The sequence below is a fragment of the Phalaenopsis equestris genome, unplaced genomic scaffold, assembly GCF_001263595.1.
Source record: "Phalaenopsis equestris unplaced genomic scaffold, ASM126359v1 Scaffold219149, whole genome shotgun sequence".
In the NCBI taxonomy this organism is placed as follows: Eukaryota; Viridiplantae; Streptophyta; class Magnoliopsida; order Asparagales; family Orchidaceae; genus Phalaenopsis; species Phalaenopsis equestris.
Window position 1 is genome coordinate 647880 of NW_018237541.1, and position 18999 is coordinate 666878.

General features: G+C 35.1%; 1 protein-coding gene across 1 annotated transcript in view; it reads right to left on the bottom strand.

Annotated features, from left to right (window-relative positions):
* The window catches only part of LOC110037395, a 22031-nt gene extending 20708 nt beyond the window's left edge, over positions 1-1323 (bottom strand). The window contains 1 exon segment of the mRNA XM_020742035.1: positions 3-1323. Coding sequence (XP_020597694.1) covers positions 3-1319 — 1317 coding nt within the window. The 5' untranslated portion in view covers positions 1320-1323.
* Between the last annotated feature and the right edge of the window lie 17676 nt (positions 1324-18999).

Genomic DNA, 18999 nt, shown 5'->3' on the forward strand with positions numbered 1-18999 from the left:
ACCGGAAGACCCCAAATCCCGGCTGGACCCTCGCCGGAGAGGGAGTTATTACTCACTCTGAACCGAATCAGAGAGGAACAGTTGGCGTAGCTAGCCGGAATCTCGCCGGAGAGCTGGTTATCAAGCACCAGAAGCTTCTTCATCGTCCCCATCCTACACATGTCTGGAGGAATCGGTCCCGTGAGGAAGTTGCTCGACACGTCGATGAAATTAAACTCTGCCCAGCTCCCAAGCTTCACCGGAATTTGACCGGTGAGCTGATTATTGTAAAGCGAGAGATTAACCAATTTCCTGAAATCTCCAAACTCCTGCGGAATGCTACCGTAGAAATTGTTGTAATAGAGTTGGAGGGACACTAAGCCGCTCAAATGCCGGAGTTCAGAGAGATCCCCTGTCAATTGATTCATGGACGCATCGAAGAAGGCGAGATTGGACAGATTCCCAAATCCCACTGGAATTTCTCCCGTGAATGAGTTATTGTAAAGCTCCAGCTGCCAGAGATTTTTCAATTTCGTGACCTCCGGCGGGATCTCGCCGGAGAGAAAGTTATCTGCGAACTCAAGATTAACGAGGCCGGTTAGGTTTCCGATTGCGGTTGGGACCTCGCCGTGGAGATTGCAGACGGAGATGTAGAGCCAGTTGAGTTTGGTGAGAGTGGTGATTACAGTGGGAAAGGGGCTGGGATCGAAGAAGTTATCGCCGAGGCTTAGGGATTCGATGGAAGTGAGGTTGGCTAGGGATGGCCATGGGAAGGGTCCGGAGAGGAGGTTTTGGGTGAGATTAAGAACACGCAGGGAGGAAAGACGGGAGAGATCTGGGACTGAGCGGACGAGGGAGTTGAATGCGAGATCGAGATGGAGGAGATTGGAGCAGTTTAGAAGGGCGGGGGAGATTATGCCGGAGAAGCGATTGGAACCGAGGGATAGGGAAGAGAGGGAGGGGAGGGAGCAGAGTAGGGAGAAGGGGATGGTTCCTGAGATGCCGAGTCCGGTGAGATCGATGGAGGAGATGAGTCCGGCGGTGGTGCAGGATACGCCGGAGTAGTTGCAGGGCGAGGCGGTTGATGTTGACCAGGAGAGGAAGAAGTGTGAAGAGGCGGAGGGGATATGGAAGGACTTCTTCAGGTCGATGATAATGGCTTTCTCGTCGGCGGCAATGGCGGCCGGGGGGACGATTAGGAAGGTGAAGAGGAGAAGGGGGAGAGGAAGCATTCTCTGAAATTTGAGGAGACGGTGGCGGTGGGGTTTGTGGGGGTGGCGGCGGGAGGGATTTGAAGAGTTTGCAACGGTCGACATCTGTAGGCCAGGAGTGGGGCCCATTTTGTCAAACTCATTTGGTGAGGATAATGTGATGGATACAGTGGATGATGGGTACTCATGCCGCCCATATTGACTTTTAGTCAACTAATCAAAGATTTTGACTCTTCACAAAATAAAAAAAATAAAAAAATAAAAAATAAAAAAATAAAAAAAAATTATATTAAAAATAAAAAAAATAAAAAAAAATTCATGATTTTTCATTCAAAAATAAAAATAAATGGTAAAACCTCACCATTTTATCAAATTCTTGTTAGATTGATTGAGGCGTGCATAAATATATTGATTCAATAGTCCAAAAAATGATTATAGATATCAATATTTGGGGTGATCTTTATGTAATTATTCATAAAAGAATTTGTCTTGTAAAAACTTGATTAAAACATCCAAAAAGTCACCTAAAAAAAAATTATATAATATGAACAAAAAGATAATTCAACTATCTATAATTTTGAAACTTTTGACTCTTGATACTTCTAATCCATTTAGATAGCAATAGGGATCAATCTCAACCCATTCTAATGGTCTTAAGAGATTGGTCAGTAAAATTTGATAAGGTGGTCCATTAAGGGGGCATTTAACTTAATTTAAGTGAATTCATTCCAAATCAAGCGCAAGTATGCTCTAAATAGAACTAATAACATTTGGTTGAAGTTTCAACTCAGTTGAGCTCACCATAAGGCTTGTTCCTATTAAAAATTCATTAAGGGCTATTTAAGTGAGACAAATTCATTCTAAATCAAGTGCAAGTATGCTCGAAATAGAACTAATAACATTTGGTTAAAGTTTCAACTCAGTTGAGCTCACCATAAGGCTTGGTCAACTTCTTTAACTCAAAGGCCTATTAAAAATTCATTAAGGGCTATTTAAGTGAGATATCATATTTTCTTAAAGAGTGCAATCTAATTAGTCATAAAGACTCCTTGCAATATATTAAACTCTCTTTGATATGCTCAAATAAAATCCATTTCTAATTGAATAAGTTTGGATCCCAGATGCATGTTGATCTGTTCGGGTCATCACGAGTCAATTAATTATAAATATAATACATACTAAATAAAGTTAGGGAAAACATCTCCTTAAGCTATTCGTAATCTAGTTGAATAACATACATCTTAAATTATACCCACTTTGACCTAATGAGCTCATATGCCCATTATGAGCATGTTTGAGAAATCTTGGATAAATTGGCCTTTAATTCAATCTAAATTTAAAATAATTTAACCAAATAACTCTTAAAGTTCAATCATAGCACTCAAAACTAAATGATAAAGATTGGACATCTATATAAGTGAAACTAGGATTTTGTCCCAATTTAACCCCATCGAGTCTAACTGAATGCAATTCAAATTAAACTAAATCCAATTTAATTATATCCAATTTGATGTATAATCATCTTCAATGTATTATAGGACACTCTCAAATTTATTTTATATATAACTTTTACCAATTTTTTTGATAATCATAAGTATAAAAGTATAAAATTTTATAAAATTTCTTATTAAATTTATCTTCCTCAAAGAATTAGTACATCTTTATAAATGCAAGTTTTCTGTAAACATCTGAATTCTATTTTATGAATCATTTTTAGTAGTATGTTCTTGACATAATGTACTATTTTGTTAAGTTTTCATTCAAAAATTTTAAGGTAGTATTATTTTTTTAGATAAAAGATAAATTAAATAAAATTCACAATGAAAGTAAAATAAATAGCATAATTACAGTTATGTCCTTCAATTAAATAATTATAAGAAATATTTTCTTATAAATATATGAATTCACTTATAATAAAGCATTTTCAATTATTACTTATTCTCCAACCTATGAGTATGTAGAGAGAGAAATAATGAGCAAAAGAGGGGTTTAGAGGAATAAATCTTATTTTGGAGGTCATAGAGCCTAAATCTTATTTTCTTTGTCATGTAAATTGAAAAAAATGTTTGTCTTGAGGCAGACTAGATAAGATAAGTTCTTCTTTAATCTATTTTTAGCATAATCTTTAATAGCTAGCATACTTGTGGGAAATTTAGTTCCTTTTTTTATTTCTTGCTTTAGTGGATCCATACTATAATAAAATCATAAGCTATTAAAAAGAATTCAAAATTGTTATCCTAATAAACTCTTAATCAAATCCTTAATTTGAGGCTAAATCAAATTCTTGAGTGTTCTCACTTAAAAAATTGTATAGGAATCTGTTAACTTCTTTGATCAACACTAAAACATGTAGTGTACCTTGGCAAATCCACCATACATATTGGAGGACCAATAATTACTCTAATGTTGAATATGGTTAACAATCTTCTTTATAACTCTTTCTTTATTTCTTAAAATTCAATCTTATACTAATAAGTCGTTATAAAACCCTTGGTAGTTTCCTATAGACTATAAAGGATGGATAGCCCAAGTTTGAGTCTCCATCTTTAGGATTCAAATCAAGTTATGTTAAACATAGCTTATTTGATTTATTTAGGATATTAATAGATTTCTTATTATAAAACTAGTGAATTTAATTCAATTTATGATCATTTAAGCCCTAGTTAAGTCTTAGTTGACCTATAAATCCTTCAAACTAATGTGCTCAAATTAATTCAAGTTTTTTAAAGCCCATTTTAGTGGCGAAAAATCTCTTCTAGACTTTAACTTGAGCGAAAAAGGCATGGTGAAAATTATTTAACAAAGCCAACCTAGGTTGAATTTATAAGTCCATCAAAATTAACTATATCTTTTATGTAAATTGTTCCTAATGATTCTAACATGTTTAAAGAGCATTAAGAGCTACTATTCATCCAATCCAAAGTCTTTATGCCCTTGATCAATATATCTTGGTGAAGAGGTCAATTAAAAACTATTAAATATAATTTGGACCAAATTTAATTTACCCTTTAAGTTGTGAGTTGTAATTGATCATAAGTAAGCATAAGAACATAAGAAGCTCTTTTTTAGGCCTTTTATATAAGTAAAAATACTAGTTGAGTCAATTTACTCCATTAACACAATTAAGGTCATACGAGGTCAAATGTATTTGAATCAAATCAAAATTTAATTAAGCCTTGTTAGGCCAAATCAAAAATAATTAAAATAATTACGTGTTTACTGAGACCTATTGAGTTTAAAGTGCCTTAAACTACTATTAAACATATTTGAGTCATTAGATCCAAATAAAATTAAAACCAATCCAAATCTATTCAAAATTGGTTAGGAACCTTCATAGTTCATATCGTGGCTAATTGAAACAAGCTCATGTTAAATTTTAAATAAGCCTAATTGTGCTTTGAATCAAATAAAACCCATGTAGGTTCATGTGAGACATATTAACTTAAGAAAAATATAATTTAAAACTAAATTGAACATGAGGGCAACTAATATATTAAGGAACCCACAAAGTGATTTGTCTAAATGCACCCAAAACCAAAAATAAATAAATAAAATAAAATTTTGAGATTAAAAAATTGTCCAAATTAGTTTTAACAATGGCTTATTTAGGTTCCTAAGATTTAGATATACCAAGTTTGATATGTACTTAAGACTATTATGCTTCCTTAATATAGTAAAAGACAACCTCACCATTATCTCTCCCACCACTCATAAACCCTTCATGCACTAACCAATCAAGCAACGACTCACATAAGTGCATGAATTGTGTTAGTAATATATAGATTTAATATATAGTCACAAATCTTAATCTATTAAAAAAATATAAAAATTTGAAAAGGTTTTTTTCTTAAAGTTTTTTCTATCGACGAGTTTCAAATGCAAGAGAACATTCCTATGAATTCTACTTCATAAAATCAAAGCGATGAAAAAGTTTAACTAATGTATGTTGTAAATTAGGAGCATCTATGATTATAGGCGTCTATCGATAGCAAACAAAAGACTCATTTTTAAAACCCTAAGTCATTTGCCTATGCTGATAGACATTTCAAAAATGGAATAATTGTGTCTCTCTATTAATAACAAAAATTCAAGGATAAAAAGTTTGTATCCTTAAATCATTGTTAAGAATCATCATTTGCAAGTGAGATTTCATTGATGTCACAAACCCACATAAAGGAATAAAATAAGTATGACCATTAAGATTCACTAAATGCTAAATCATTGTTAAGAATCATCATTTGCAAGTGAGGATTTCATTGATGTCACAAACCCACATAAAGTAATAAAATAAGTATGACCATTAAGATTCACTAAATGAGGTTGATGATTCTCCAATAATTTTAAATTTTATTTAATAGTCTCAAAATAGTAAACTTAATTCATTTCATTGATTTTAATGAAAAAGATATCCATAGGAAGTAAGGAGTTTAGCCTAACATAAAATTACAAATAAAAAAAGAATCCATTCCAGAATCTAGAAAAGTGTTTACAAAGTGTGATTCAAAAAAAAGAATAGAAAAGAAATGATAAAACCTAGTTTTTGTAGCATTCCCTTAAGCTTTCCACTTAATTCCTCCCCCTTGCTCCATAAGTACAATTGATAATACTATAAAACTCTCAAATTACAAGATCCACACCTTACACCGTAGAATACTTGCTAAAATATCACCATTATCTCTCCTTCCCTCCTCAAAATGATGATGCACATATAACCCCTCCCCCTCCAAAAATTTCAAATTTGGCCTTCAATAATTATTAAAATGGGGTCGTTACGCAGTGGCTCCACAATTACTGTGTTGTGGCACTGTTGTGCAGCTTTAAGGCTTTGGATAATGACATGAAAACTTTATCTTCTCTATCTTTTTTTCCTTGAGGTTATTCATCAATAATAGCGTGGTGTTGAAGATCGTGACACTATGGCTCTAGATCCATCTTATCCACTAAACTTGTCATTGTTCGATAAAGCACCGTGGCATTGACATTATACACTATGACACTAGAATGGGCACAAGGACACTAGTCATCTGGTGCCTAAACATTGAACTCTCCAGAAAAAAAGATTCATCTATGACTTTAGCCTTGGTTTCATGACACTGGATATTTGGCACTGCTATGCTCCAACAACTTTCATCAAATTTTTGTGATTTTTCTTTTAAAGGCAAACCTACCCATAAATACATAAGTATTTAGATATTATAAAACAAACATCAAATAGAAGTACATATTCTTTTGGTTATTTGATTTTAAATTTTTCTCACTCAAAAAATCTCCCAAGCTCAAACATTAATCCTCTCCAAATAATCATCTCATTAAAATTTTATAATATAAAGAATTGAGTAGCAAATTTAATTAAATATTATTCACACAAAAATTATCCAATGAGAATAAATTAAAGTTCACGTAAACTTTTTAAAATCCTTAAATCCATATAGGCTAATAATATCCTAATTTCTGACATAAGTTTAATATTGCTTAAGTGCTTAAAGTGTCTAATTGACCAACATTTATTTAATTAGAGCTAAGGAATATTTAATTTTAACTTATTATTATTATTATTATATATATATCACAGCATCTGGAAGCTTTTTCCCCTCATTAAGCATGGCTACTTTCTTCTCTAAAGGTTGCGTCTACCTTTGAGGATGGCTTCGGACAGATCGTATGTAGCTGTCCGTCGGGTCTATTGTTCAAAGAGGTAGCAAATTCAAAATTTTCCTCAATATTAGAATACTCTGCACGAATATCCTCAATGCAACAGTGAAAAGTAGACTAGCAGATTGAACTAAACAAATATTATAACATGAGGATGACATTAAAATTTTAAATATGAAAGTATGGAAAACTTGAATAACATACACATGAAGTTTTTTGTGAACTTCAACATGGAATAGAAAACCCACATTATAAATTGAACTTAGGGATAAAAGTCAATCGAGAACAACTTATGATAGAAAACCAAATGCATAACTTTTAAACTAGAACACTTGATTTGCATGTTGACTGACAAACTAGGAGATTGAACTAAATAATGAATTAATATATCAAGCTTACAAATTAAATCTAAAATTTACCAATTTAAATAGAAATACCACTATGAGGTTGATCAACTATAAACCCAAGATTTTTCAACTTAGAAATGAAACACATGATCACATATACTCCTAGAATTTAATCTAGTCCAAATGCCTAGGTTTTACTACTAGGTACCCCTAGTTAGTGCTCAAGACTATGACATACAAAATAATAAGCCTATAAACTCCTTTGAATGTGTAGTTTCCCTAAGATGAAGTAGCCAATGGTTATTGATGAAGGTACCTCTAACCATCTAATAACTAAGAAGGTTTGCATTCCCATTAATATGGAAATAATGGAGATCTCTTTCTGTCTTTTTGGTTAATAGTCTATGAAAATAGATGAACTAAAGATGATGAAAATCCATTGTTATCTTGACCGGGGGCGTTATACCCAAAAATTAGATTAGTCCACCTATTTAGCCTTCTTATAGATTCTATATTTATCTTAAGGTTAGAATATTAACCCTGATCTAGAATTCCTTCTAGCCAATCCTATCCTTTTAGTCTAAGACTCAAAACCTTAAAATCAATCTTTTATAAAACCCCTAAAATTAAGATCTCTCAGCTCAAAATTTTAGGTCAACATAAATTGTTTAAATCATGCCCTTCAAATCTAATCTTTTGAAACCAAATAACTATTCAAACCGAATCAATCCATTCAAACTATTTTCAACTAAAATCAAACATTTTAAAAACAAATATTTTTTACTTAAATTAAACATTTTAAAATCAAACTTTTTCAACTCAAATCAATTTTTTTGAAATCATTCCATTTCAACACAAATAAAACCTTTCAAAATTAAACAATTTTAACTCAAATCAAGTATTTTAAAATCAAGAATTCTCATATTTCAAACCAACTTAAAAATCAAACTTCAAATCAACCCTTAAACCAAACATTTATTTTCTTCAAACCAAGAGATCAAATCTTCAAATATAACCTTCAAATCAAACTTTCAAACTTAACCTTCAAATTAATTTTCAAACTAACCTTCAAATCTTTTCAAACTTCAAACTAACCTAAAAATTGTTTCAAACTTAAAATTAAACTTCAAAGCAAACTTCAAACTAAGCTTCAAAACAAATTTTAATTCATGCTTCAAAACAAACTTCAAATTAACCTTCAAACCAAACTTCAAACTAACCTTCAAACATGTGTAAATATCAAAGCACTTAAGAATCTTTTTAAACTTCACATCAAACTTCAAATCAACTATCAATTTAAATCTCTAAATTAAACCTTCAGATCTAATGTTTCATATCAAGCTTTTCAAAACAAATCAATCAAATCCAACATTTTAAATCAATCCTAAGTCTTTCAACAATTTAATAATTCCAATCCCCAATTTACACCTTCTTTTCAGAGTTGGTTAACCCTTTTTTTGGGTCTTTTCATGACATATCATCATTGAACTGTAAATCTCAACCTTTAAATTCTAAAAAAACTTTTCAAATTCTACAACACTCTTATTTTGAAAATCTCTTTAAACCTTGAATCTTTTCTTGAAAATAATACCCTCAAAATTTTGAATAATATAAGCAAATACTTTAATCGAGAGTTTTCTCAGAAGCCCTAATTAAATTCACTCAAACTGACCCCCCCTTTGTAGTAGGATGGAAGGTCAAAGATTGTGCAATAGGCACAAGTCAATTAAAAAATAAAAATTTTGTGGATAAAGAAGACAACACACACTATTTAAAATGAAAAGTAAGGATTCAATCTTGTTTTCTAAAATACTCTTGCCAATTTGTGAATCACGGTAAAACATAAATTTTTTTCTTATTCTCTTTTTCTTTTTGTTGTTCCAGATCAAAGAGACACGAGAATAAAAAAACTAAATATGCATATTGAAAAGAGACTTCATAAAACTAATAGGTTGATCGAGCCAACTAAAACAAAGAAAAAAAGGCAACCTCAGCCTAACATGTGCTGTAGCGGCCAAATAACAGTATCAGTCATCCAAATTGGGTAGGTAAACTTTCCATCTAGAGCTGAGAAAGTTTGCACAATCCACGTGATCTAGAAATCAACAGGGAAGAGGGAGCTGAATAGGAGTGGAGTGAACCCTAAAGTTAGGTTAGCATGTCCTAGTCGTGAGTCACTAACCCAAATCTCTCATATAAAACTGGTTAGAAGATCGAAACACCCTAAAGAATCATCCCACCCAAACGAGTGTCCGATAGCAACCCGACAAAGCTAGAATACATGATCAGGCATTCCAAGGTCAAGGTCGGGTGGCTCATGCAGAATGTGGGTAGTGCTCGGTATCTCACATGGAATACGTATCTCACACCACATAGAAATTATTTAGTGAAGTAATACTGTCCAATGTCCCACTTGGGAACTCTTATTGTAGAATTTTCTTTTATTCAAAATATGTAATGGTTCCCCCCAAGAGAGGGGGGCGGGGACGAGATGTACTGTATACCATAAAAAAAGACTTTATTCATTTGACTCTATTAAAGAATCTTCGTCAAACTTCTCAGAATCTCTTTTCCCTCAAATAATTTCTCTGTCTTTCCTTACTTGCGGTTTATTCTTTGGGTCTGATTCTAAGACAAATACAAGTTGAACACTAAGATATTCACCTAGAATAAGGTCATTAAGAGTTTATTTCAAATCACTTTTACTTTTATTTTTTTATTTTTTTATTTTTTGTTTTGATTCGAAACAAAAAATATCCAATTATTTGATTAAAGCATATTTATTTTAATAAAAAAAACATTTTAAATATCTAAAGTTTTTTTTGCATAATGTTAAGCAAATGTTAATATATTTTCAAAAATAAAAACACAAAAAAAATCCATTAAACAATATATCAGGCAACCAAACCTTAACTCATCATAAATCTAAATTTTGCTAAATATATTCATTTACCCTAAGCACTTGCTAGATTGTGTTACATACTTTTTCTCCCTGTGCTTAAATATACTGTTTTTAAAGCTGTTTTTCACCCCAAACTCACAAACATAAGCATAGAGGATGAATGTTGCACAATCTATTTAATAAAAAATGTGATGTGCAACTCTGAATATACATTTTGTCCATTGTAAATGACCCAGATGTGACTTGCGCTACATGTAGGGCTGTCAAAAAAGCTCGTTGTTCGCGAACAGTTTGTGTTTGATTCACAATGAGTTCGTGTTCGATTCGTTCGATAAGTAAACGAGTCGAGCGTGAACAATTTTTTTTTCGTTTGGTTAATTAAACGAATCAAACACAAACAGTGATTCGTTCATTCATGTTCGAATCGTTATTGTTCGAAATATAAAATAATTTAAAATAATTATATATAAAAAATTTATGATATTTTAAAAAATAAATTTTATAAATTATAATACATAATAAAATAATAATAATAATAATAATATATTAATATACTATATTAGTAATACACTAATATAGATATTATATATTTATATAATTTAAGTTACATAATTAATATAATATATTATTTATATATATTAATATTAGGAATGTCAAACTGGCTCGTCGTTTGCGAACAGCTCGTGTTCGGTTCTTTCGTTAAGAAACGACACAAACAGCGACTTCACGAACGATTTCGAACACTAGCTTATATCAAACAAATTAAATTTTAAACGAACCGAACACGAACACAAACTTTTTTCGTTCGTGAACACAAACTTTTTTCGTTCGTGAACACAAATTTTATTCGTTCGTGTTCGATTCATTTACACCCATAACTACATGCCAAATCCTCAATTAAAATTATGATTAGTTTATGTTCTACTTCTTCTCTCAGATTTTGAATCATATTAATGCGTTGCAAACTTCTCTCAGATTTTGAATCATATTAATGCGTTGCATCTCAGAATTTGAGCGTCTTTTGACTGTGGAGATTCTCAGCAACGACTTCTGAGATTGAAGACGAAAATGATGATGTGGTGCAGATAATTGAACGGTCTTTGTGTCACATCAAGTCGCTTTTGAAGATGAGTTTCGTGTTCAGTTTTTCCTCCACATGAAGAAGGATGAAAGAAAGGAAGATAGCTCCAGTTTCAGTCATTGATGAATTTGGGGGTTTTTACATGCATATTTAAGATTAGACACCACTTGTTTTCATTGTGTTGGTTAATTTTCAAATTTTTATTGCAATTTAGGATTTTGATGAACGTTTTCACATTTTTAGCCCAAATGATATTTCTTGCTTTTTCAGTCAGGCCTTCAGATTGAATCTCCTCCCAATATTGTTGGCACTATTCAGGTTATGTCGATAGCATTGGCTTAGAAAGGTCCGTCTGAATCATCCTCTGTAGGTGCTTTTCTCAACCGTTGTGGATGTGTTTCTGGGGCCACAAACTCTTTGAGCTTTTTCACCCTTATCAACACTTCAAATAGCTATGGAGGCGGTTGCACTCCTCCATGTCATGGTCGTGATTTTTGTGGTACTTATAGTATTTATCGGGATTCCCAAAGGAAGCGCCGGCTTTCATGGTGTGGCCTTTCAGATGTATTATGTCTTGAAACTTCCACTAGTTCTGTCGTCGAGACCCTCAGCTGTGTAGTCCCCAAAGTTTCTCAATCATTTTTATTGTGACCTTTCGATCGACTGCTTCTTTGTGTGTTTCGGTAGGCTTCATTATCTCTACAGGGCGACTGAACACTTTCATGCTTTGGTCAAGGACAATTTTTCTCCCTCCACCAGTCATCTCACAAGCCTTTTTTTACAGGATTGTTGGTTATATTTCTCGTCTTTTAAGGAAGGCTAGTTCATGTATTCTTCCGCTGTAATGTGGTCATTGGCCGACTCCAAGAGCTCAGCCAATGTTTCGGGTTTCCGTAAACCAAGGTAATACCTAAATAATGTACTTTTTAGCTCTTGCTCTAGGCAACATCAATGTTTCGGGTAATACCTAAATAATGCACTTTTTAGCTCTTGCTCTAGGCAACTTTAGCAATTGTTGGTTCTAGATTCCACAACTCAAGCATTTTCTTCTAGAACCATGTGGCATAGGCTTACAGGCTCTCATTCTGCCCTTGCTTTACGAACCACATGGATTATGAATCCTTGCAAGGTTTCTGGGCACTAGCGAACTGCACCGAAAATAGCTTCTTGAACTCTCCAAAAGAATTTATAATTCCAACCGGGAGTCCCTTGAACCACCTGAAAGCCTAATCTCTCAGGATAGTGTAGAACAGTCGACATTTTAGTTTGTAAAAAATTTTAAGAAGGCAGATTGCAGACTCAAATGACACAATATGATCGGTCGTATCGCTCCATTCTTTGTAGGGTTCCAGAGAGGGAACCCTGAACTTTTTCGGGGGTTCAGATTCAATGAAATGTCGAGAGAACGCATTCTTCAGTCAGCGATAAACTTCTATTTGTCCTTTTTACAGTCTCCGTTTTGGTATGAACACTCCTCATGCTAACATAGGCTTACAGGCTCTCATTCGGCCCTTGCTTTACGCAGCTTTACGAACCACATGGATTATGAATCCTTGCAGGGCTTCTGGGCACTAGCGAACTGCACCGTAAATAGCTTCTTGAACTCTCCAAAAGAATTTATAATTCCAACCGGGAGTCCCTTGAACCACCTGAAAGCCTAATCTCTCAGGATAGTGTAGAACAGTCGACATTTTAGTTTGTAAAAAATTTTAAGAAGGCAGATTGCAGACTCGAATGACACAATATGATCGGTCCTATCGCTCCATTCTTTGTAGGGTTCCAGAGAGGGAACCCTGAACTTTTTCGGGGGTTCAGATTCAATGAAATGTCGAGAGAACACATTCTTCAGTCAGCGATAAACTTCTATTTGTCCTTTTTACAGTCTCCGTTTTGGTATGAACACTCCTCATGCTAGGACTCCTTCACTCGTTTGGATGCTTGAGCCGTCTGGTGACATTGGGGCTTGAGTGTTGGTGGATTAAGTTGTGGGAGAGACTGTGTGCTCCCCTCAAGCACCAAGCGAGTTAATTCTGCAATTTGACCTATCATCTAGTCTTGGACTTCCAACATTTGTTGCTGAATGAATTCTAGGACGGACTCTATTTTAGAAGTTTCTTCTTGTTATGTTTCTTCTCCTTGACATACTCCTCTTCTCGTTGAAGACATGAATTCACGCTCACTGCATTTTTTAGGATGTTGAATCCTAAAATTTCTTATGGATCACACCCAAGAAATATAGCATTTGTCAGGGTAGAGGAAGGAGAGTATGAGAAAAATGAGACTAAATTAAGATTAAATAACTGGGAATTTATCAAATAGTCCAATTTTGGTGAAAAAGGCCTCCTATTTATAAGTTATAAGAAGGGTATAGTACATTACATTATACATCTTTACTTATTTGTAACCATCTTGGACATACTTTGACCCTGTAACCACTATTTTGCACCGTTCCATCTTTGCAACTTTCTTTGACACCGCTTGCAACCTTCTGGTCAGATCGCTTTTTGTTCATTTTGTCGGCCAAGAGTTGATCGGTCAACCAAATGATTAACATTCACCTTCTATGATGAAACTCATTGCAAAGCTCACTGTCCTTAGAAAAGATTGTTCGATTAGGTAGAGGGCACGTTATCGTAATATTACATGCAAACTTCGATCGATGAGCCTGTATAAAAGAAATCCCCATTAAGCAGTTGTTGATCTTTTGTAATTGCAGATGTCGGCTGAGTAGTCATCGACATGGGGTAGAGTGTTTTTTGGTTCAATCATAATTTTGTTCGTTCAACTCTTGGCCGACAGAATGAATAAAAAGATTCAGCCAACTGGTGCAATGATAAATATTCGCACTTCCATTTCTTTCCTCGTGCGATCCGCTGTATCTCCTCAAGATTCACACAACCATATTTCTAACGTACAATGTTAAACCCTATTATTTTACTTTTTTCGTATCATTAACAACATCTCAATTAATTAAGATTCAAATGTTGACAAAAGAACATTTGAAGAACATCTCAATTAAATTTCTTAATAAGTCCTAACCATTTCTTCAATTTTTAAAGGAAATAGGAGGGTAAAATTCAAGTTAGATAACGTATAGATTGAATTATACTTTGCCCTTACTCGTATAAAGAGTGACCTCTGCATGTGTGACACAGCATCATAATTCATTAAGTTAGTAGTTGCTTGGGCCATCAATTGACAGTGGAATTTACGGCTATTTATTCATGAAGTCAACAACAATCTGCATATATTTCAGGTGCATGTCATATAAGTTTTCTACATTTATTTAAATATATAGTTTTATTATGCATAAATGTCTGAAATTATTTTGATTGACATACTACTCATCAATATATATTAATAGTTACCTAGCCTTCATTTTTATTTATTTTTAAGATATATATATATATATATATATTGAAGAGTATTATTTTAAAAAAAATTAATTGTAGATTACAAAGATTTAAAATCAATTAAATGTATTAATTAATAAAACAGAATAAAAATTATTAAATTAGATTCAAATGATGTTTTGATATAAACAATAATTTTTAAATCTTGCTCCAACATTTAGCATCTTATCAGTACGTGATTAGGGTTTGCTAAAACGGCTCTTTGTTCTTAAACAACTCGTGTTCGGCTCGCAAAGCAAACTAGCCGAACACGAACACAATTTTTGAGCTCGAAATATAAACGAGCCTCGCTCGTGTTCGGCTCGTTTTCACCCCTATTTAAAATATACAAATTATTTTTTAAATATTTAGATATTTAAAAAATTAAAATTCCCCAACTATCACCCCAATATTGCCTTTGCCATGCCAAAAATTTTCACTACTATCTTTTAAAAATAAATATAAATTTATTTTTATAAGGGCAAATATTTTTCATTATATCTCAAGTATAAATAAAGCATAAGAAAATAAAACAAAAAAAGTGCTTGATGCGTGGTAGAGTAATTGATTATTGTCTTAGCGTAGTGCGAGGATTCATCACACACTCAGATGAAAATGAATCAAGCTGTGATGACACCAGAAGTTTTTACGTGGAAAAACCGTAAAGGGGAAAAACCATGGGGCCTGACCCAGTTGTAAAAATCCACTATAAATTGATGATTATAGATGTCCCTTGTCCCACAGACGGAAACATGTTACTAGCTTTTCAAGTTACAACGTCGACTGAAGACGTCTAGTTAGCGGTGATTAATGGAGGCGACGGTGATCGACGGTAGTTAACGACAATAGATGACGGTCGACGGAGGTTAGGGGTGATCGGCGGCGATCAACGGTGGCCAGTGGTGGTGGTCGACGTTCAGTGGTGGTTGACGGCGATCGACGATGACAAGGATGATCTTGGACTTGAGTTCCTTCTCAAGCCTCAAGTTTTCTCTTAAGCCTCCCATTTCATGTGAGGGGTGAAGTTTTATTTATAGCGTTTTGAGTGCAATTAATGCAGGAATATGAACCATTTTGAGTGGACAGTCCGGAGAGCTTCCCTTGATCAGATGACGTTTAATGGACATTTGAGTGCCTTAACAATGTCGGAATTGAGCAATCTTGGGCTAGTTGGATTCATCTTCTCGAGAAGCTTGATTCGACTATAAACTCGCTAGATTTGACATCCGTTTGATTTTTCAAATGCCTCCGGAAATCCTCCAATAGTGGTTTAATGACTTGATCCGGGCTTGATTTGACTTGGATTAGACTGACTTTCATATCATTAGGTATGTCACATCGAGCCGATCAGTCTGACTATAAGTTTGCTGAAATTGGAGCTCCGGATGACTCTTAATCAAAGTTTGAATATTTTTTGTTCAAAAAATTGCACCGAGACTCATGGCGGATCATGAAAATTTGTTGGTGGCGTATCAGTTGCCTCCTATTTTCAAGAGAAATCATTTTTATCGTCCGAAAATATAATTTCAAAACACGACTTCCTTACTATATATATATATATATAATTTTTTACTCATGCTTTTCACGGCTTTTTTACTCAATGCTTTTGACGGCTTTTTTTTATAATCTTTGGATTTGTTCTAATTACCCGCATAAGCGATATTGCTTTAGCACAAATTAATATGGGAATGCCAAGCGACCACAAGCCGAAGCAGAAGCGGCATCTGCTAATCTCTGGATTTGCTTTGCTAATCCTTTTTAATTACCCGCATAAGTGTGATTGCTTCAACACAATAGAATGCCAAACGACGGAAATGGACGAGGCGGAAGCAAGATCGGCGAAAAGAGAGCCAAACAGTGGGAAGTGGAAGCGAGGAGGCTGGAGGGGAGCTGAATGATCATTTTTAATTATTTTAATAATTAATATTTAACAATTCAAACTCTTAAACTCTTTTTCAACCTATAAATAGGGGCTTTAAAGAGATGGTAAAGATAGAGTCCTTAGTTGATCCAGAATTTTTCAGAAGAAGAAAATTGTCCTGTGTAGTGGTGAAGAGTTGCGGTACAGAATTACGACGAAGAGTTGCGATAAAGTGTTGCAGTGAAAAATTGCGGCGAAGAGTTACAGCCAAGTGTTGTGGCGAATTGTTGCGGTGTAACGTTTGACGAAGAGTTGCCGTGAAGCGTTGCGTCAAGCGTTGCGGTGCAAAATTACAGCGAAGATTCGGCAAAGTGCTGCGGTGGAGAATTGCGTCGAAGAGTTGATGCGGAGTGTTGCGGTGAAGAGTTGCGGCAAAGTGTTGCAGCGAAGCATTAGAGCGATGCAATGTGTTTCAGCAGTGTGTCGCGGCGATGCGTTGCAACGGTGCGTCGTGGCAACGCGTTACAATGTCGTGTTGCGGTGATGTGTCGCGTCGACAAGTTGCAGCGGTGCGTCACGACAAGACGTCGGGTGACGCGATGTGTTGTAGCAGTGCATCACGGCAAGGCAACGGGTGGTGGTGAAGGATCGCGGATTGTGTACTCAACATCGAGGAATGATAAAAATGGTTTATCGAAGAAGGATTCATGGGGTTTTCTTTTTTTTGACTAAATGTCACAGTGGATATCTAATGTCATTTATAATTTCAAGTATGTAACAAGGTTATCATGTGGATAAATTGCCAGCGACCATTAACTTTTCCGAGGTTTTCCGAGGCTATGCATCAGAGTAGGCTATGCATCAGAGTGTTACTCCAAGATGTAACCTGCATAAGATTAGCCAATGGAAGTCCACCGAGGACTTATTAACTCATCTGAGGTTGTTTGTCGGAGCACTGCTCACTTACGAACCTGTGTGGAAGGGGTCAGGTCTAGCCCACCAAGGACTGTTAATCTATCCAAAATTGTTTATCAGAGTAAAAAATCGACGATGTTAACCCAAATGGAAGATGTTAGATCAAATCCCTCTGAGATTGATCCTGCTCTGAATAAGATACAACCGAAGTTGTGTATTTCTCTGGTCGAGAGCATGAAGCTACTTGAGGATGAGCCATTATACTTTCTAAAGATATCTTTTATGTATAGGAAATTAAGTTAATACTATTTAAGATACATTGATTATTCATGAGTTGCGATGTAATAGCAAATGTGAACTACACGACTGGGGTGTTACTGGTAGTACTTGCGAAGATTTTCCGCATTCCAAGTCCTGAGATAAGATTTTCCCATATGAACCCTTGAGCTTGAAGGTTCCAGGCTTGATCATGACAACCACGATATATGGGCCTTCCCGGAGAGGTGATAATTTGTTGCATGGGGACCATGACCGGCGGCTTCAATACTACGCAAGACCAGGTCACCGACGGAGATAGGTCGAGGCTTGACTCTCCGGTTGAAGTGGCGAGCAACTCTTTGACAATAGGAAGCAGCTCTAAGATGGGCCACATTGCGTGTTTCTGGGAGGAGATCCAAATGTTGTCGGAGCTTTTCCTCGTTGCTATATGAGTTAAAAGTCTTAACTCGTTGGTTTGGAACTCCAATATCAGTGCCGAAACACAAGTTATATGGAGTTTCCCTAGTTGGAGTACACACGGTTGTGCTATAGGCCCAAAGGACATTGTGTAACTCTTCTACCCACTGCCCCCCAGCCTTCTCAAGACCAGTCTTCAACCCCTTGAGCACCGTCTGATTTGTCACATATGTCTGCCCATTTGTTAGGGGATGCGCCATGACATTGTGCACTAATTGAATGTGAAGATCATTGCAAAATGATGTGAACACCCTTCCAGTGAATTGAGTCTCATTATCAGTGATAAGTCTCATTATCAGTGATTCATTATCAGTGATAATCTTCGCAGAAAGCCCAAAACGACGGATGATGTTTTTCCAGACAAACTGTTTGGCATTTGTCTCAGTGATTTTGGCAAGAGGCTCTGCTTCTACCCATTTGGTGAAGTAGGCGACAACTAAGATGATGAATTTTCGTTGTCCAGTAGCTATCAGAAATGACCTCATGATATCTACCCTCCATTGGGTGAAAGGCCAAGGACTTACAAAAGATGTGAGTTCCACTGGCGGTGCATGTGTAAGTTGGAGTGTAGTTGACAATTCTTATATTTTTGCACAAATTCTAATGCATCTTGCTTTATCGTGGGCCAGTAGATGCCTTGCCTCATTATTTTAAGAGCAAGTGCCCTACCACCAAGATGCTCCCCACATATTCCGAAATGAACTTCTCGTAGAGCATCATTAGCTTCAGATGGAGGAAGACACTTGAGATATGAACCTACAAATGCCTTCTTGTATAGTTCATCCCCTATAAGGATGAAGTTGACATGGCAATCATGCGTCAGATGTGAATGGATGTAGTAGTATCATCTGACAGTGTTCCGTCTTGGAGGAAGGAGATGATGGGATCCATACAAGATGGCTCCCTTAGGTCATCTATAGACAG